This window comes from Macrosteles quadrilineatus, unplaced genomic scaffold (genome assembly GCF_028750875.1).
Source record: "Macrosteles quadrilineatus isolate MER2022 unplaced genomic scaffold, UCM_ALF_1.0 Scaffold_2__2_contigs__length_208266976, whole genome shotgun sequence".
NCBI classification, from domain to species: domain Eukaryota; kingdom Metazoa; phylum Arthropoda; class Insecta; order Hemiptera; family Cicadellidae; genus Macrosteles; species Macrosteles quadrilineatus.
The window spans coordinates 177,302,526-177,324,490 of record NW_026542595.1 but is presented as its reverse complement, the minus strand read 5'-3'; the positions used below and the strand labels follow the sequence as shown (position 1 = coordinate 177,324,490).

Genomic DNA, 21,965 nt, shown 5'->3' with positions numbered 1-21,965 from the left:
GTAACGTGAAGTTGTGCAGGAAACTTTCTTTTTAGAGGAATATTTAGAGAGTGAGGCCCTGGGGCTCTTTAAAGTTTTGTATTTCTCCATAAGATTAACATGGGAAACACAAATTGTTATGAAACTCCAGCTGTTGTCAGAAATTAAATGTGAGAAGAAGAACATATGTTAATTGTAAACAGTCAATAAGTTTGCTAATTTAACAGTTTTGCTATACACATTTACTGACTTGGTTGAAATGAAATATTTACTATTTGAATTTGGCTTGGCGTAAATATTACAATGGAAAAAACAAGAGAGCCTGGATAAATTGGTGTATACTAAAAAGAAAACTGACTGATAAATTGGTATACTAAAAAGAAAACTTAACACTGTACTGCATTTCTTAGTAATCATTGAAAGAGCCGATTTGCAAACTATGGAAACATAGGAAAGGCATAGCACACCACCAAGGAAAAGAAATATAAATATTGTTTTTTTTTAGAATTTATCGTCGTTATTATGGACAACCTAATGAGCTATTTGTAGAAAACACTAAAAAACAAGATCAGCTTTTGAAAAATGATACGATATTTACAAGAAATGTTGATTAGGTATATCAATCTGTTATGTACATCTTTGAGTGTTTCCATAATCTTTGAGTCGAATCTTTTAAAGATCAGAAATTATGACTGTTATTTGTTTTAAAAGAACGCCTGTAATACTTTGCAATTGCCCGAATTCGAGCAACAGGGACACTAGTTTATAATTAAATGAATATTAATTAGGATCACTAATAACAGTTGGAGATGTCTAAGGATTTTAAGCAGCTGGGTGTTTTAAAATGTGCATATCCTGTAATAAGTAAATAAATACATAAAATAAATAACTGTACATGGGTCACTTGGCAGAAATCGTTGAAGTATACAGAATCAATACAAGAAAAAGCTTAATTGTGTTGGTAGAAAATATATTTTGGAAGAAGTATCAAAGTTATCAAACAAGACCTTCTATGTCCTTACAAATCCTATTATAGTAATATGTCATTGTATGAATTTCCTACAATTTCAGACGGTAAATAATTAATTCACTATCTCCAGAAATCAAATAAGTATACAATTTAGTATAGCAGGAACAAGAATAAATTTTAGCTTAATATGTTGGCAAGGACTGTAACGGATCGAGGCGCGAGCTGGTCAAGTGGTAGAGCTGGGACTTTTGTCCCCAAGGTACCAGGTTCAAATCCTTCCTAATGGATTTTATCAAAGTGATAATGCCACAACCTGTAGGCCTAGGATGAAGTAATGTGAAGAACGATAATTGAACTATTCTGGGCTAGATGCCTAGTTAAAACAAATAACTACAAAAGGATTAATAACATACCCTCCTCCTCTTTGCGCCGGATGTCGCCGAGTCTCGGTGCAAGTGCCATGCTGAATTGGTGGCTCTCTCTACATAGAGCGAGAAGATGTTTGGCTTTCTCATCGCTGTTAGTGTAGTAGGTCAGCTTCTCGCCGGACGTTGGCCAATTTAGGGCTCGAATTTCAAATTTTTTACGCTGTGACAAATTATTAGAAGTTAAAACAACTGTTAGAATCAATATAAGTCAATAAAAAAAAATATATTTTATTGTTAAAAGGTATACGGTTTTTTATTGATTTTCTACCATTCTAACTGACCTTGATCATTAGTCTTGAAATAAATGGTCCAAGGAAACAGCTGATTTTAGTCAGAAATAGACAAGTCAATACATTCCGTTCTACACTCGCCCCTCATTTATATTCATCTTAAAGTTTGTAAAGTACGTTGGACTGCGATGTGTAATTTAATGCAAAGAAGGATATTTTTTAATTATTATAATAGCTTAAAGAAGCCTTAAACAGAGTGTGTGTTTCATGGAAGATGAGTGAAGGATGCATGTTTAATGTTGAGATTACCACTTTAATTATGGTCACTTAAATCAGCTGGGTCAGCTTTACACAGGAACATTTGAATGTCCAATGATAAATGATAGCTTGGTCCATTTTCAAGCCATCGAGACAGAGAAATTTAAAATATGGTAATAGTTATTATAGTAGTGTAATTTAACATTATTGACAATTACAAAATTTAATTATTGTTTCTACATTACTGTTCTACATTTTTTCAACGGTTTTCTCAAACAATATTTAAGTATTATTACCTCTACTAAAACTATTAAATGTAAGATGAAGGTCAAATATTTTATTTCCGTCATCTCTGCATTTTGATTGTGTCTACAAAATAATTAAAAGATAATCTCAATAATTAATTTGACCAGGGTTTGAGGTGGAATACTATAATAACTACTATACTATACTAGGAAACTATACTATTATAATATTATAATTGTTTTTTTTCTTTAACAGTTGTGGGAATGCATACAAAATTGGACTTTATTGTAGCAAGAATTAGAGTAATTGTCAAGATTTATCAATGAATTCACAGGCAACATAGCTAATGCCATTCATAGCTGCAATTAAATCCGGGAGTTACAGAAAGCCTGTGAAAATGTAGAGGACTAATTTAAGTTGGTCCGAGGAATAAAAAGTGTGAGAAACTGCCTCTCCAGGTCCGGTTCTCATAAAAAACGTGCAACTCATAAAAAAAGAATGTTAATGATTAAATGTTATGAATAACATTGTACTAATGAGGACAACACCGTGTGACGGTCTATACATTTATTTACATAAATTAAACACAATATACATAGCAAGATTGTGGACCGAGCCTCAATTAAATTCGCAAAGCGTTTAATTACTGAGCTACAGCGCCTGGGACAGCGGTAGACAGATCATAACTCAATGTGTTAATTGAAGAGCCACTGAATTACTTCAGGAAAATTATACCTGAGCGGCCAATCGAAGAAACATTTGGTTAATAGAAATGTCAAAGCTGATTTCTTTTTTGTGTTTTCAACTGTAAGTAATCAGTTGAGAAAATAATTTCAAAGAACACTCTATTATTTGGGTAGAATGTTTTTTTCCTAATTAACATAAATTAAATGTGATCAGTTAAACAAAATATATGCAAAACTTATTACCTAATAATACTTACATCAAAACACAGTTTGCCAATGTCGTTCCATAAAAAAGTTCCGCTTAATGCTTTGGTAGAATTCTCCTGTAGACAGAATAATCAATAAAAATCCAGGTTACGATTTGACTTAGTGGGAGTTATTATCTAAAAAAGTACGGTAAAAAATTGTATGTTGTACACTGCAGACACACTGAGAATAAGTAAAAGAGTCATGAGCCTACATTATTTTATTTGGCAAAAATTAGAGTTAATCAAAGAAGGAAAACAGGGAAAATTAAGTTTAAAATTATTTTAAAATCATCAATCTTTTTAGTTTTCCCTTAAAAAATAATTGGAGGATGAAGTAAACACTTATTTCTAATGTTTAACTTTTGAATTTGTATATTTTTCTACTCCAACTACATTTTACCATTTTTTTAGACTGTACTGAAGTAGGCATCATGGACCAATTTTAGTTTTTTACAAACATCTACAACACTGTTAAAGGAGTCCCTTACATGGTCTACTAATTATTAAGGCCAGTTTGTTTTTGATTTTACAGTAGTTGAAGTAATATAAAATATGATATATATTTTACAACATGTTGTTGTACAGTTTGGCATGGATAAAAAGGTGAAATATTTTACAATGTGTTGTTGTACAGTTTGACATGGATGAAAAGGGCATATTTTACAGAAATGAGTAATTGACATCGCCGACTCAATTCAACTACCTAAACGTAACTGGCTACAGCTCTAAAACAGAAAGGAAATATTTACTCTGAATGAAGAATCAAAGATAACTTACACAGAATGCAAGATTGACAATTTTACCAAAAATCATTTTAGCCACTGGGTTTACCTGATAAAGCTCTATTCCCCGGGTGCAGATCGCTAACAGCACGTTACCAGGCCCAGCGTCCTGCTTGCGCTGCTTTAGACGATACAGGTGGGAGTTGTGAGTGAGAGGGGAGGTGTCACGCGACGATGCCTCTCGGATAAATTGATTCTCGGCCTCGGCTTGCGACAGGCCCCGGTACGCTCGGTGGAGACTGGCAGCTGTCTGTACAATTCTCGCCTCACTCCCGCTCGATACCATCTGTAAGAAGTTATTAATTAGGCTAACAATATCGATGTTCTTGATTACATGAATTGTTTTGGTTGAACAATCTAAACACAGATTGAAGTTGAGATTCTACCATTTAAATGAATTTCTTGTGGTGACACAACTGGATATTTTAATCCAAGGAATGAACATCTGGGACTAGTGAAATAATTTTTATAGCTTTGTACTAACTCAGACCTGGTGAATATTAAAGATATAAAGATTGGTTGAGGTAGGAAACAATTCCTTCACATTGTGGAGGATGTAAATTTTTATTTTTACTTTTTCTCTTCCTTAGAATTCCACCGGACAAGTACTTGGTGAGCCGGTACAGGGTGAAATGTACTGATAAATTAGTGGCAGGTACCAATATACGAACCCACCACATGTCTTGGGTCAGAAGTCTGAGGCGCTACCGACTGAGCGACTCACTCTCCAAAGAAGACCTTCAAGTGAAATTACCTAGAGAAATCTCCAACCTACCTGCTGAGGAAAGTAGTCCGCGGGTTTGAAGTAGTTCTGTAGTGACTGGGGTGGCAATGCGCTGTAGTCGCCAAAGTCTGCCTGCAGCGCAAGCCCGGCCAACAGGTAGAGAACTTCCTCAGAGGCGCATGCGTGCACCAACCCGCGTGCGACCACATTGTAGCGCAACTGTCGGTAGTAGTGGTGGCGTGATGTCTCGTCTCTGTAAAATATATCATCACATTGATTAGTGCAATGTCAATTGTTAAGTTGGAATTTTATTCGAGTAGTAGATAGAAGTGTGCCAGTTTTTAATCATTCCTGATATTTGAAAAAACTTAAATTAAACTGTGATAAAACTTATACCTGTTTTTACAAGCAATCTGTAAAGTTATCACTGTTCACTGTTATTGCTTTATATTACATGCAGCACAGCTTAGTCGTTAGATTAGTAATTGATGTGTCAGTCTCTAAATTTAAATGTCTACTGAATAAATGACTCATCTCTTTTAATGCATAATTTGTTGGTTGGAATGATGATTTATACTTTTATCCCAAAATACTTTACTACAAACAAATGATTTTAAAAAACTGTTCAGCTCATCTGCGCGTCAACTTTTCCAAATTATTTAACTATTGTAGATTCGAATTAGCTCGGAAATTGAAGAAAACGGAAAGTAAATAAAGATACGTCTTATAACACTTAAAACATATATTTACGCTTCTACAACAGATTCGCCTATTGGGTCTGATGATGATTGGAGTATCCAATCGAAATCGATCACCACTTACCATCTTTTGTATATTTACCGTCTTGTGAGTAACAGTAGAAGCGTAAATATATGTTTTAAGTGTTATAAGACGTATCTTTATTTACTTTCCGTAAATTTAATAACACGTACAATGCTGATCAAGAAGTTATTTATTGAAGAAAAGTCAAAAATGTTATTTTAGTCACTGACAAAAATACTTCATACTTTACAATGAGTTAAATCACAGAATACGGGTAAATATATTTTAGCATCATATTTTGGAAGATTCAAATAACGGCTTAAGTTTGAAATTTATTAGAGTTATATGCCATATTTGTCTCTGTATTTATAGTGGGGTACACACCTGAGCAGGAGCGGACTCTCAAGGTAGAATTTGACCCTGAAATGGAGAACCAAAAGGGGTTTTCCATTGCAATCCAGTCCCTGTTAACAAACAAACAAGTATTATTATATTGTACTTGAAAAATACTTTTACCAACAATTTCAGGGCACATTTCACATCCAGTTTATTCGCAATTGAGTTTAAAATGTACTCCAATTTGTGTACAAGTATCATATTTGAACTGTATCAGAATTTGCAGTCAGTTCTTAAATTTATATTTTGTTTAGCAAAACTACATCGGGTGCTCTAATGGCACAAATTTGGTGCCAAGCCTAATTGCTTACAGTTCAACGAGTTACCATAAGCCTACCATTTTCAGCATATCAATATAGTAGATAATAAAGAGCAGTAGCATCCAAATTTATTCAATCTACTCGACTGGTAAAAATTGGGAAATTTTATAATTTTCCCAATAATGCTTTTGTTTTTACCGAAATTATAATATGTCTCAATACCAATGAAATTGTTGCATGTCAACACTTGGATTGTCACAAGGAAAATCTGGAGAAGAAACCAAGGGAGAATATAAAGGTAAATAGTCGGCTTTTCATAAACAAAAAGCGCACATGTGAATGCTTGTATGTGCCGGTGATAAAAAACTGGTCTTGAGGGCGCGGCAGTGACCAAATATGGGGAACAAAGCGGCCCATTCAGCTCCGTCCCGCCGTGGATTGCAAAATCCTTCAATCGACTAGGGAATCCGACGGTTAATGACTTGCCATAACTACGGGACTTAAAACTTTTATCGTAATGAATCTTTGAAGCGCAAAGAGAAAAAGTCAAAGTACTTTTAATAACTTTGTTTTTTAGGACTGATCAAAACAATCCGTGTGAGTTTGATACAACAATTATAAGTCTGTTGAAGGTGGAATGAACTTATTTGTGGCTTTATAATATACTTTGGTTATTTACATTGGTTTACAAAGTATACTTTTAAAATTTTACTTCCAACTGCACAGCTAAACAATAAAAGATAGTGAAAAAACAGGTTTCAAACCTTAAGATTCACTCTCAAGTTCAATATAAGGAAATAAATAATAATTTGTATCAACAGGGCGGTAGAGAATCATATAAAGCAGGCTTACAAACACACAAAAACGTTGTACAAAATTATTCATAAAGCTTGGTAGTTTACTTGAAAATGGAATGTACCTTTAGATTTGAAACCAATTGATTATCCTCAAAACTTTAGATCAACTGACAATGTTCTAATTAATATTGCGATTTCTGTCCAATACAGTTTAAATTTTCTTTAAAGTTGGTTTACTAAGGGCTACTAAAAAAAACTACTTAAGATGGAATGTTAGTGGATTCTGAGATACTAAATATTTATTCATCGGCCAACCTTGCAATCCTATAGGATATAAGCTATGTTTCTTTGTATGCATGCTTGCTTTTCGCTTGCAGAAAGATCTCGAAACCGGCATCGACATCTTTCCTTCAAATGTTATAGATGATTTATCCCTGGCCCAAAATCATATTTCATGCAGTTAAAACTGCCAACAAAAATCTAAATACTTAAAAAAATTAATCAAAAGTAAAAAATGTTTCACTGAGCCTTTATAGGTTACTACTTTAGCAACGAAATAACAACACAAATTTTAAACATCAAGAAACAAAAATAAATAAATATAACAGCTGATCATAAACAAACCTTAAACCAAAGAGGATTTTAATTTATGATTGGAGGACAGTGAGATGCTATCCTTACAAATGGAGGTAGGGAGTAATAGTGAACCGGTGGAACCATTGAATTAATTGTGTTGAAAAGCCGAGCAATGCTGGGTCCTCCTGGTACTTCAATTTATAATTAGTTCAATCCTAATTTCTTATTTAATTAGGTATCTTAAAAAATACACAATACGTAATAAGTCTTGTCAGTTTTACTTACATTTACTTTTGTACTAAACACAAGAAGATATTAATCAGTTGGGAAAACAATAAACATGTCACGAAACAAGACTGTGCAGCAAAACAACACTACTTGTGTAAGTAAACAAAACTATTAGATCAATGACACAATATGCTAAACCAGACTCATAATAAAGCTATAACATGGTACTGCATGGTGAACAAGTCTACAGGTCATCAATCCTATGTTTCAAGGCTGAAAATGGTAAAATAAATTATACAATTAGACTGTTGGTGGCTGAATTTAACCATTGTGTTATTATAAGTACAGCCTTGACACATGGGAATGAGATAGTATATTTCTGTGAATAGTCAAATTTTCCGCTCATTATCAAGATTTAAGTTTACTGCAGACACAGAGAAATAAGAAACAGTCTTAATTTATGAAAAATATGTTTTTGAATTATATATTTATGCTGTACTTACATTGGTGGACGAAGATCGCCAGTTTTTAGGGGCATATTTAGACAGCTTGTAGTCCGGGTCAGCAAACAAATACTCTCCATCTGTAAAACAACATTTCATTATAACTTACTAGTGTCCCTGTTGCTCGAATTCGAGCAATTGCTAAGAATTTCAGGCGTTATTTTAAAACGACTAACAGTCATAATTTCTGATGACTTTCAATAAAAGATTCAATTCAAATATTATGGAAATACTCAAGATGCGTACATAACAGGTCGATATAATCAACATTTCTTGTACGGTAAATATCTTGTCATTTTTCAAAAGCTGATATTGTTTTTTTTAGTGTTTTCTACAAATAGCCTTACTCAATAGCCGCATTAGGTTGTCCATAATAACGATTATAAATTTAAAAAAACATTATTTCTTTTTTTTCTCCTTGGTTGTTTTCTATGACTTTCCGATATTTCCATAGTTTGCAAATTGGGTCTTTCAATAATTATTAAGAAATGCAGCACAGTGTTAGTTCAATTTTTTTTAGTATATCAATTTATCCAGGCTCTCTCGTTTTTTTCCATTGTAATATTTACATCAACCCAAATTCAAATAGTAACTATTTCATTTCAACCAAGTAAATGTTTGTAGCAAATAACTGGTAAATTAGCAAACTTATTGACAGGTTACAATCAACATAATGTTCTTCTTCTCACTTTTAATTTCTGACAACAGCTGGAGTTTCATAGCAATATTTGTTTCCCGTGTTAATCTTATGGAGAAATACGCAACTTTAAAGGGCCCCAGGGCCTCACCCTCTAAATTATTTCCCTAAAAAGAAAGTTTCCTGCACAACTTCACGTTACGCTCTTTCCAATGACACCAAGAACATGTAAATCGGTTCAGTAGTTTCGGAGGAGTAATTGTCACAAAAAACCTGCTTGCGTATTAAATAAGTAGGCCTATATAGATAAGTAATTTTGAGTAATTTTATAACTTATAAGTAACAAAATTCTATTAAAGTGTTCCAAAATAGAATACACACCAAGGTGTTCCATTACCTTAATACACATACCCGGTGTCATAAAAAGATTGATTGCAAAATATTGAAAGACAATAATAGGTTGAAGAAGAACAAAATGATCTATATGTAGTAAAGGGGGTTAAGTCGGTATGAATTGTTCCCAAACTCCCATTAATTTTTCCCCATTACCAGGAGTACAGAACCTAGTTTATAGAAATCCCTGTATATTCAGCTAATAGTATAAGCAACACTGGATTCAGTTTAGCAATAAATGGGATTTCAGTAATGGTTAGCTATTAATTTCTATTTGTCTATGACTTGACTGAGCTTTGGAACAATGAGTTAAATGATGTGATGTAAACTCCAATTATAGACAGTTAGGGGATTAGCTGTGATGAACTACAATGTTAGACAATGAGCTGAATGATATGTTGTGATATTCTGCAATGCTGAAAAATGAGCTGAGTGATATGTCGTGATATTCTGCAATGCTGGACAATATGTTGAGTGATATCTTATATTCTGCAATGCTGGACAATGAGCTCAGTCATGTATCGTGTCGTGATATTCTGCAATGCTCGACAATGAGCTGAGTGATATCTTGTGATATTCTGCAATGCTGGACAATGAGCTGAGTGATATCTTATATTCTGCAATGCTGGACAATGAGCTGAGTGATATGTTGTGATATTCTGCAATGCTGAACAATGAGCTGAGTGATATCTTATATTCTGCAATGCTGGACAATGAGCTGAGTGATATCTTATATTCTGCAATGCTGGACAATGAGCTGAGTGATATCTTATATTCTGCAATGCTGGACAATGAGCTGAGTGATATCTTGTGATATTCTGCAATGCTGGACAATGAGCTGAGTGATATGTCGTGATATTCTGCAATGCTGGACAATGAGCTGAGTGATATGTCGTGATATTCTGCAATGCTGGACAATGAGCTGAGTGATATCTTATATTCTGCAATGCTGGACAATGAGCTGAGTGATATGTTGTGATATTCTGCAATGCTGGACAATGAGCTGAGGAGTAATATATGTTGTGATATTCTGAAATAATGGACAATGAGCTGAGGAGTGATTTGTTGTTATATTATGAAATAACGGACAATGAGCTGAGGAGTGATATGTTGTTATATTCTGCAATGCTGGCCAATGAGCTGAGGAGTAATATGTTGTGATATTCTGAAATAACGGACAATGAGCTGAGGAGTGATATGTTGTTATATTATGAAATAACGGACAATGAGATGAGGAGTAATATGTTGTGATATTCTGCAATGCTGGACAATGAGCTGAGGAGTAATATATGTTGTGATATTCTGAAATAATGGACAATGAGCTGAGGAGTAATATATGTTGTGATATTCTGAAATAATGGACAATGAGCTGAGGAGTGATTTGTTGTTATATTATGAAATAACGGACAATGAGCTGAGGAGTGATATGTTGTTATATTCTGCAATGCTGGCCAATGAGCTGAGGAGTAATATGTTGTGATATTCTGAAATAACGGACAATGAGCTGAGGAGTGATATGTTGTTATATTATGAAATAACGGACAATGAGCTGAGGAGTAATATGTTGTGATATTCTGCAATGCTGGACAATGAGCTGAGGAGTAATATATGTTGTGATATTCTGAAATAATGGACAATGAGCTGAGGAGTAATATGTTGTGATATTCTGAAATAACGGACAACGAGCTGAGGAGTGATATGTTGTTATATTATGAAATAACGGACAATGAGCTGAGGAGTAATATGTTGTGATATTCTGCAATGCTGGACAATGAGCTGAGGAGTAATATATGTTGTGGTATTCTGAAATAACGGACAATGAGCTGAGGAGTGATATGTTGTTATATTATGAAATAACGGACAATGAGATGAGGAGTAATATGTTGTGATATTCTGCAATGCTGGACAATGAGCTGAGGAGTAATATATGTTGTTATATTCTGCAATGCTGGCCAATGAGCTGAGGAGTAATATGTTGTGATATTCTGAAATAACGGACAATGAGCTGAGGAGTGATATGTTGTTATATTATGAAATAACGGACAATGAGCTGAGGAGTAATATGTTGTGATATTCTGCAATGCTGGACAATGAGCTGAGGAGTAATATATGTTGTGATATTCTGAAATAATGGACAATGAGCTGAGGAGTAATATGTTGTGATATTCTGAAATAACGGACAATGAGCTGAGGAGTGATATGTTGTTATATTATGAAATAACGGACAATGAGCTGAGGAGTAATATGTTGTGATATTCTGCAATGCTGGACAATGAGCTGAGGAGTAATATATGTTGTGATATTCTGAAATAATGGACAATGAGCTGAGGAGTGATTTGTTGTTATATTATGAAATAATGGACAATGAGCTGAGGAGTGATTTGTTGTTATATTATGAAATAACGGACAATGAGCTGAGGAGTGATATGTTGTTATATTATGAAATAACGGACAATGAGCTGAGGAGTGATATGTTGTTATATTCTGCATCGTTGGACAATGAGCTGAGTGATGTTGCGATATACTGCAAATCTAAACAATGAGCTGACCGTCGTGTTTCACCGTTATGGAGTGATTTGTTTGTGTATTGTTGGGTAATTTTTACAATACAAGTGATACTGAGAAGTCTATCCTGATAGTTTCCGTAGGCTGTGATGACGACCCGACTATCTGATTTTTGACTGCGGCTCACAAATGAACGGTAGCCTTGTGAGATGGGACGACGAGATTACAGGGTATTCCATAAAACTACGCCCAGCGCCGGCCCAGTAATAATCCCTCGTGGCTTTCTCCTCAACTACTTCTACTCGTAATCTCCATCCTCCATCTATACTACATCTCCTTCTTCGTGCAATCCGTAGACCTGGTAAAAGTAACCACGGCAAATATGTTGGCCAACAAGACATACAAACTAAAGAGATCCTTCAGTTCAATCTCGTTAATGTGAGTTCTGGAATCTTCCATTTCCACATGATCGAGAATCTCAATTAGGCTACTATATATATGAGAACTATAGTTCTCAGAAAAAACGTTGTCATTAATGTATAATTCTGAAATAAAATCGTTATAGAGCTAGTATTGCACAGAGAACACTCGCAAATACTATAACGACGAGTAGCGACGAGAATATCGTAGTACGACGAGGCACGGACGAGATAAAATTCTATATGAAGTCACGTGATTCGTGACAACATCATTGTTTGCCTGAGGTTGATCTTTCAGAGTTTAGTATTGATCGATAAAAAGGGTTTTGGACAGTGTTTCTATTTCCCCGTTAGGAATAGAAAGTTATAAATGTTGAATGGGATAACAATTTCAACTAGTTATTTCTTCATGTAAATTCCTAGACAAACCTCAATCTCTTCAACGTTGCCTGTTTCAATCCTTGACTGAATTTACCCTCAAGGTCTTGCCCTGCGTCTACGCCGTGATTGTTATAACCCAACCGATCCATCAATAGTCGCCCGGCGTGCAAGGACTATGCAAGTTTCATTGGCTGATTAGCATTCCTGAACGCGTAGGGTTAGACTGACCTTGTAGTCGGGCCGCATAGCCGGGATTCCTTACCGGGCCCGAGTCACTGGGGAATGTACTGCGAAATCTATTGAATAACCAAGTCTCACTTGCATACGAAATTGCGTTGGGAAACACCGCTGAGTGCGTGTGCTAGCTGCGAACTGCGAAATTACTGGAAAAAACTAAGTGTGAACTACAAACAACGAAATCTAAAATACAAAAGTAAAATGCGAATTGAAAACATCAAAATTGGGCTCGCTTCTTCAAACCGACGAAATGTGAACTGCAACTGCAGACAGTGGAAAGTGAACTACGTCACCAAAAAAAGAAATGTTAACTGCAAAAAACTATTTTTGATGTGAACTACAAAAGGCGTACTGTATTGTGAAGTGTAAACATTGAAATCAAAAAGGCTGTAACAAAGAACTGTGCACAGAAAAAAAAACTAAATTCAAACAGTTAAGAACGAACTATAAATTGCAATGAGTTAAATAGTCCTACACTAACGTCTAAGAACTTACTGTGTCTGTGTGGGTACAATAGTACAATAGGTATAAACCTACAAACTGAAAACCGAGATAAATGAGAGCAGCTATATAAGCATTAAATTTATAACATCCAGTAGCTATATGGTACAAACTGTGATCTGCAAACAGAGAACTACCCAAGAACTGCTAGGAGCTACTTACGAATTATTGTGGAATACTGTACACGCTAACTACAAACTTCTAGCAACACGAACTTTTTTCAATATTCGCTTAGCATTTACCATGTAAAATGTTTAACTCCGATCAGACTATAAATGTGAACAACTTAAATTCTTAAGTTGCAATTTGTAGAAAACCAACCACTTTGGTTATACTAGGAACAACTTTTAGACATATTTCAAACGTTTATGAATTAAATGTAATATAATATAGACCTTAACTTGATCCACAACCTTTCTTGAATTAAATCCTTTTCATCTTAACAATTCGTCAATGTCAAGAAAAAAAGCAGGATTAGCCTACATAAGTTGAGGGTTTATATCAGCACCAAGGCGACTTCTCGCCTAGCGACCTTGCGAGCGCGAGCCCTTGCCTTGGCTGGCCCTAAAGGAGAAAAAAATAATTTGTGTAGAAACAATAGGAATGGAATGTCGGCGGCCCGAGGGAGGGATCACCCCCCCCCCCTCCCCCCTACATGAAGGAATGCGAGAGGCTGGAGTGGCGGGAGAGTCCAGATATCTTATCATGGCTCGCAGCTGCGCACCGAAACATTCCAAAAATGCCCCTTCCCTCCCCCCTACCAGAAACGATCGGGAATTCCAGGAATTTACCTTTGGATTTCGGCATTTTTTCCATTGTTGCGCGTCGATTCGGTATTTATTGCCAGGATGGTCATTTGGGAGTAATTTGGCATTTTGCTGGAACAGAATGAGCTTGGTAACAGAAATTTGTTATATTGTTCCATTAATTTTTCCTAGAGATAAACTTTTTTAGAGATATAAATATCAGGAACGGAAAGGTTATAAAGTATTTGTCAAGATAACCAATCATATTTCGCTCATTGTGAAATAAAAAGTACTGGGACGGAGAAAAAATAGTTTCAAGTTTTAGCATACAAAAGGTAACAATCTGAAGTAAATCGAAGGAAGAGTTGGCTCAACAACAGCGAGTGCTCGCTAGTTGGAGACTTTAATGTGGGGTTATTGAAGTAGCTTTAACAGATTTCGACCAAAATGTTGAATGAGGTTGATCAGAATTATGCTGATAACCCACTATGAAAATTTCGAGTAATGCCGCTGGATACAAAAATGCTAAATACAGAAAACCTTGAATACAATACACCTGGCAAATTTTGGTATTGGCGAATACAGTGTAGAGACGGCTATGGTATTACACGGCTGGTTGTGGGATGGGAGCCTTCGAAATATATAAAGATAATTAATACTCAGAGCACCTAATACTGCAATGCAGATAGGCCCTAGTAATCCTTGGTAGTAAGTAACCTAGGGAAAAACTTTGGTATTTTCACAAAAGAAAATCTAATCAGAGCAAGTTACCGACGAAAATATTTATAATCAGCTAGTTTCTGGACGGGACAATTAACATCCTTTTATATATACAGTAGGCGATTTCTACGAAACACAACTCCTCCGTCAGTAATGGACGGATTTTTACAAACGATGTGTCAAAATTAAGTATTTTTGTATAGACACCCCCTTTCACCATTTCCTGTACTGTAACAAAAGTCGGGCTTTGCCATCAAAATCCCATAAGATTTTGTATATTATGCTGAAACAGACGAATAATTTGCATTTTTACTATAGTTCGGCCGCTTAGAAAGCGACCTCCTCCAGCATTGGTTTAGCATTAGCGCGCAGGTCGTTTTCTAAGCGGCCGAACTATAATTACAGCTGTTCATAGTAAACACAGTCATGTTACACAGAAGAGCGTTCGTGTTCAGAGTGAGTTCGTTTTCAGTTTCGGCAACTGAGTGGAGTGATTGATTACATTATCTTTGAGTTGACTCTTGTAAGGCATCGGAAATTATTACTGTTATTCGTTTTGAAATAACGCCTGTACTTTGCAATTAATAGAGCAACAGGTGCACTAGTACAATTATAATTGTTGAATGAAGATGTAGAAACCATTTTGGGATTAAGACAATGCGTTAAAAGAAAGAACTGTTAGTTTAATGTAAGGTATTTCTATAGAATCTAGTTAGATGTAAAGACTGAGATAATGTTAGCTGTAACCCAAATTTAATACTAGTTTCAGTGATGCTAACTCGTTACCATAATATTTTTTCAGGGGTGTAAACATTAAGAAGCTGTTTACATAATTAAAAAAGTCAAATGAATTGCGCAGCCAAATTCTTAGAAGATAACTCGGGGTACTTATTGTTTAAGAGGAAGAATTGCACTTGAAAGTGCTGTGTAATCATTGTTATCATTGCTGTGCAATAGTTATTTGTGCAACTAGTGAGCAAAGTGAGAAACGTGCCTTCACGTTGCAAATCTGGAGTGAGACAATGTTAACATTGTCTCACTGATGAGCGAATTGGCCACTTTGCTTTCTCAAATCAGTGAGAGAACATGTACATTTTTAGGTGACTGTAGGAAAATTATATTGTTAACACTATAAAAATTCAAATTCCACACCATCAACTTAAGTGTTGTCATTTAAAAAGAGTTTTAATTACGTTTGAGGAAAGTGTTGAATTACATCTAAAGATGTGCAAGTAAGCCTATGAAAATGAATGGAACTAGGCATTCCATTTTCGTATTTACATTTTAGTCAATAAAAAAAATATTAACATTGAATTACTCTACTGATGGAAACAGATGTAAACTACCCATTTTGTTGAATATCTCAATTTAACGAAATTAAATGAAATGAAAATGATTTATTCAATCAGGCAAAGTTAGGGCCACATGGCCCTCTCTTACACCTTAACCTGTCAACGAACTGTTAACGAACTCAAAGAGGAGGTACTCAATGTAAATTATACCGACTTTTACGTAGCATCAACTATCACAGAACAAAAACACAAGGGAGCAAATAGAATTTTAGGCTGTACACTTTGGCTCATTCAACTAAATTCTTTTTGGATACAAATATGGCTAAGGCTGGTCCATATAGATGAGATTTCTACTACAGTATACCAAAGACGGCAGCACACTCCGGGACTGTTCATCTATATTATTTTTACAAACAGGCCACAGTTGGTCCATATAGATGGCAAATCCAATGCCATATAAAAACACTTTTTTACATAACGTAAAACGTTTTTCAGCATCCAAAAGTGAATCACAGCAAACAATATTTTACACTAAGCTTAAAGCTTAAGACATTTCTGTTATTGAATATAGAGGGATCGGTGACCCCGCTGCAGCCAAAACCGGGAACAAAAGGGCAACCGACGTTTGGGTCGCGGCCCACGGGTCCAGCCACGAGGCAGCGCACAAGTCCGGTAGCCGGGCATATTATAAAATACAATCCCCCCCCCCCCCCCGACCCACCACTCGTCTATTAGAGGGCTGACATAGTACAGTCCACTCCAACAGGCTGGCGCGCCGACCCGCTCGGCAGCATTCCGAACCCTGGATTTGCTCAGCTTTACGAACTGCGCGCCCAAATTTCAAAATCCCCGGGGGAAATGCGCGGTTTTGGGTTGTAGGAGTTTACATAGCTAGTAAAAGTTCTAATTCTATCGTAATTGGGGGGGGGGGGGTACTGGATAAGGCGTAGTATGTCAATGTGGGAGTCATCGACTCATCGATGTTTGTAGTCTGATAGTTGATGCTTGAGTTTGAGTGTGGTGAATTGGTGTTAGAGAGGAAATAAGGAACATATTCTGATACTCTGCAAGTTTGTCAGATATAGCAACTTTGTGGTTAAATTGAAAGAAAAGAAAACAATATAAGTCTGTAGCTGTTATTTTCGAAGAGAACCCAAGGTAAATATTCTGCAAGTAGCCCAGTTGTAGAATATTCGCTATTGGTGAATTAAAAAACAAATACACGCTTCCAACTGTTATTTTTCGAAGGAAATTCAAGAAGGTATTCCCATGTATAAGTGTCGTACATCTAGGAACTTGGCGAGTGGCAAACTGAATAAAAATATACGATTCAAACTGTTATTTAAACTACGGTCATAAAATAGAGACGGTGAAAGGTTTCAGAAGTATCTTTCGATAAAGCTTCTCGTGAACGCATAGGGAGTAATCGACTTCATCAAACAAAATCTCCAAAATATATACTTCTTTACACACGACCAAGAATATAAAAAACTGACTTTAAGAGGTAATCAACTCATCCCTAATAATACCACCTCATCCACTGGCGGCGCCACGGACGGACCCGTTGTCGAGCCAGACCCGTGGTTCTGGAGTCCAATTCTAACAATGTTAGTAAAAAGGTTGTATAAGTCAGAGTTATTTGCACTCTGTCACATGTAATAAATTGTAATAATTTCTGAGCATCGAATGTCGAATGTAGAATTACGATTACGATCCAAATTTTCTTCGCATAAACACGAATGTCCAAATGTTACGCTTGGCATAAACACTGAAATTGTAGCGTTTGGAAGAGAAGAGACCAAAATCCGTATGACTTCACCACAAGGTTCATGTTTTAAATAAACATAAACTAGTAAAGTTCGCGATCCGAATGTATAAATCATGGTAAACTGGTAGCTCAACCAGAATTTTAAGACTACTGGTATAAAAATCAAGTATTTTAAGAATCTTAAAGTTCCACTAACACGACACGCCGAGCGTAACGAAAACTTCTGAAACGGCATAAACTCAGACATGTGGGAATTTTCGCCGGGGGACCGGCATTCCAGATTTAATTAAGAGAAATCGGATCGCAGCGCGAAGGCAATTCGAAAATCGGAATCAAACCGCACGTCCTCCCGAGCCCGGAGGTGAGATAAATAACAACGTACGTAAGCTAAAATCAACATTCCTACCCGTGACAACAGATAGGCATAACTATGCAAATACCCTCGGACAAAAAACGTTCGATTTCAATCAAAAGCAATAAATACTCGGGAGGAATTCCCATAACACAAGGAGGTGTCGGGGTTTCGTTCGCCTCGCGCGGTGAAAATTTACTATCAACCATCTATCAGATCGGAGAAGCTGGGGAACCGTGGGCGAAATTTAGGATGCCCTCCCCCCCTTCCCGGTAGTTAGCACTCGGCAGTCGACCTCGGCTCGGCCTTGGGTTGCACCTGCATACGCGCACACACGCACACGTATACGCAGAGTGCAATGTGTGTTTAGAGTCGTGACTTGTGGAAAACGGAAAGATAGTGTAAAAAGAATCCAGGAAAATAGAGAAAATCCTAATTCAAATTGATTGATTTACCTTTGGCAGGACTACTTTGCAAATGATTTCTCATGGGGGAAGTAGACAGAGAGGGAGAGGGACTCACACCCTAAAGTGAGAGATGTGAGAGATAAATCAACGCTTCATTTGCTGCACTTTCGAGTAATCTGGAGTAAGTCACGAGTCACGAAGAAGAGAACCTTGTCAACAGATCTCCGCATCTCAGCTGATGCTGTATCCAGTCCGACTAAAAAGACGAAGAAAGTTTGGGAAGGTGCAAATAAACGTATGGCTTGTCATTAGACGTAACATCACTGAATTCAATGCGCCGCCGTCTTGGACCTATGTAGGTGGCAAAGAAGGTAGGCTATACCTCTCCGAATCGAATCTTAGGTGATGCGTGCAGTCTACCAAAGGAAGAACTTGTCTAGCAAGGCCATCTACATCTAACAAATCTGTTATCTAATGTATGTGTTTTATTAGTAGGAATATTACTGACAACTTCTTTAGTATGAAATGTAAACTTACCGGACGCCGTCGCCAAGCCGAAGAGCTCGGTGTCCATCATCCCTGAAGCTGCAAGATGGCGACATGTTTCCGCGTAGAGTTCACGGGTTCGTGACTTGGGCTGAGGCAAAACAAACGTTAATTAGACACTGTTGGGGCAAAAGGTTAAACGGGGTTACAAGAGAAGACTCAATAAGCATATACAACATAGGAGTTCAAAGACACTGATGCTTAGGATCTAACACCATTCAAATGTCCTTTCATTTATCAACTCAAATGATTCTTACTATAATATCTTACCATGGCCTTTGTACTGCTATTTCGAAATAAACCAAGCTACCTACTGCTTCATAGTAGAATCAAACCACACTGAGACTAGGAAAGATTTTCCGTCTCAAATTGTAGAGCGGAAAAAACATGAGTGTCTTCTCATGAAGAGAGCTAAGAAGAAAAAGGTTTAAAGTAAAATTAACATATTAAATCATGGAAATGGGACGAAATTGTGCGTAATTTTACACAAATTTAAGTGAAGTATGGCGATAAAATGGAGTTTAGCGAACCATGTTGCCAAGTCGATTTTTAGTCAGATGATCATACTGAGTTCAAGATGAGAAGTTTTGAAAACAAAAAAATTTGTCAGTTTGCAGACCTTTTCTCTGTGTTTCGACCTCCCTGTTGATAAAATTACAAACTCGTTGAAAACCACATCATTTTGATGCATTAAACAAAATGTCCAAGTCACTCGACATTTAAATCTATTGACAGGATTTCAATCATCAAACGTACTCAACGCAGTTCTCAATTTCTCAACTGAAATATTAACGAAGTGAAAAATATGGAGAGGACGGTTCATTGGATAGTTCACCTGTGGACGAGAATATGCTTCAATAAACTAGCATTTTTGTTACTTAAATATAACATTACTTTTTGCCACAATATTGCAGTCTCTATAGTCTTTATCTTACTTGATTTCAAAGTGCGTTTCTAATTACTCCTATAACTATATTTTTTTACTTAAATTTTGGCTTCCATCCTTTCCAGTTCCTGTGATAAAGCCGGTCTCGTTAGACCATTTTACAAACGGTGGCTGAATCAAGCGTGAGCTTATTTCAGGAATGTTTTACAACCAAACGAAGAGCCTGCCTAGTTATGCATGTTGGCTTGCACCTCCCTTCACGTCTCTTACATATATATTTATCTTTTCACTTGTATGCACAGCTGTATGATGAAACTATAGTTTCCTTTGAAACATTATAATAGAGTGTCGAGGCCTTTCTTAAACCTCCACAAGCATACAAATAATAACATTTTCATGACTAATTACGGATAAATCTGTCTATATGAAGCTTTTTGTCACCCTAGAAGCTTACGAATTGTCAAATATTGCAATACATTAACCTAAAATGCCAAAGAAAGTCTAAGCAATTTTCTCTTGAGAAGCTAAATGTTCTTCGTCAAATAAAAAGCATGAATAGATAGAATGAGGGTTACATTTGATTGTTTATTTTTCATTTTTTTTACCAAACACTGTGTAGTATTTCTAAATCAGTGTCTTATGTTTTGCTCCTTTGCTCCTGGTGGGCTCTAAAACGAACAAGTTCAATGGTCCCAGACTTGTAAAAAGGATCAAGATGGTTGTTCCATATGTACCAAGGAACAACGGCTTTATACAGTAGAATTCGCTAAACATGAAGGTCGTGCACTAATTGCGCCAAGCTCTCAAAGGGTCTAAAACAATGTTCTTAGTTGCGCCAAGCCCAAGCCAGGTTGGGGTGATTTGCCGACAGAAGGAATGTCCCTGTTTACGTGTTATACCATTGACTATAAATCCTTGTCAATGGTTATACTAACATAATCTACCTAGCCTAACCTAACCTACTCGATTATACAAAAGGAACGTATCGGGTGGCTCCCTGGAGTAGTTGGCGCAATTCAAGAACACCCGACTACACAGTACTGTTTTCGTGTAACTAGAGGTCGTCCAGTGGACGAAAACTATACCAAAAATATGTAATGCTTCTCTATTTTCAGCCTACGCTGTAAATAAAACATGTGATTTTAATTTCTTCCATTTTTTTAGATTTTCTGTTTATATTTTGTTGTTTTTTCGTCTTAAGTCACCAGCATGGAAACCCGTAAGGCCCATGTTATTTTTGTTGTTTAATATTAATTTTCTGTACTTATTTTTGAGCCTATTTGAATTTATAAGAGATTCTGCACATCTATAGGAATACCTTTCTAACAGTATGCGTAGATTTTCCCAGCGATGCACACGAGCTGAGAAAAATGTTTTAAAGAACATAATTGTCTATTAATGTATATAAATGCTTGATTACGTGGTTTTCGACTGATGTTCCTTGGATTGAGATTCTGTAGCCCTATAAGCGTTAAAGCTACAGGTAGGTAGGTGGTTTTTACCGATGTTTAGTTGAAGAATTTAAAAACACGAACTACCTTAAGACATGCACCCACTTGACAAGCATGTTATGATTTAAAAGGATTAGGTTTAATCAATTTAAATTCAGAGCTATGGTATAATGAATGTTCGAGGAATGAGCGGTGAACCTTGCTGCCTGCCTTGGTCCCATTTAGTAAGGTCACTTTAAATACGTCTGCGTCCACACGACCGCACGTACCTGCCTTGTGTGCTGAGGAATACACAACAACACACGACCAAATACAATAATGCTGTCGATAAAAATTAACAACTTGTATTTGTATTTTTAAACTGAACGATTTTGACACAAATATATTTAAACAAGTTGAAAACAAATATTTCATTAACTCACCTGCATCTTTGTAAAAATTTCCAATATGGTTTTCCAAATTTTTTGCTATATGCACAGTGCACAGCATTACAAGATTACTATTATAACCAAAAACTGTAATAACAATTTAGATTGGCTGGGTAGCTGAGAGGTTATAGTGCTGCCTAACAATCAAAAGGTGGCGTTTATTATTGTACTACTTGTACTGTGAAAACTATCTGATGTTTGAGTTTTCCCATATTATGTTGAG

At 36.1% G+C, this 21,965-nt stretch overlaps 1 protein-coding gene across 1 annotated transcript in view; it reads right to left on the bottom strand.

Annotated features, from left to right (window-relative positions):
• LOC128988209 (protein expanded-like) overlaps positions 1 to 21,965 on the bottom strand; it is a 54,218-nt gene that overhangs the window by 10,823 nt on the left and 21,430 nt on the right. Inside the window, exons 3-9 of the mRNA XM_054409479.1 lie at positions 18,969 to 19,068; positions 8,074 to 8,153; positions 5,698 to 5,777; positions 4,603 to 4,804; positions 3,877 to 4,113; positions 3,055 to 3,120; positions 1,363 to 1,537 (exon numbers count right to left, since the gene is read on the bottom strand). Coding sequence (XP_054265454.1) covers positions 1,363 to 1,537; positions 3,055 to 3,120; positions 3,877 to 4,113; positions 4,603 to 4,804; positions 5,698 to 5,777; positions 8,074 to 8,153; positions 18,969 to 19,068 — 940 coding nt within the window. The remainder of the gene's footprint in view (positions 1 to 1,362; positions 1,538 to 3,054; positions 3,121 to 3,876; positions 4,114 to 4,602; positions 4,805 to 5,697; positions 5,778 to 8,073; positions 8,154 to 18,968; positions 19,069 to 21,965) is intronic.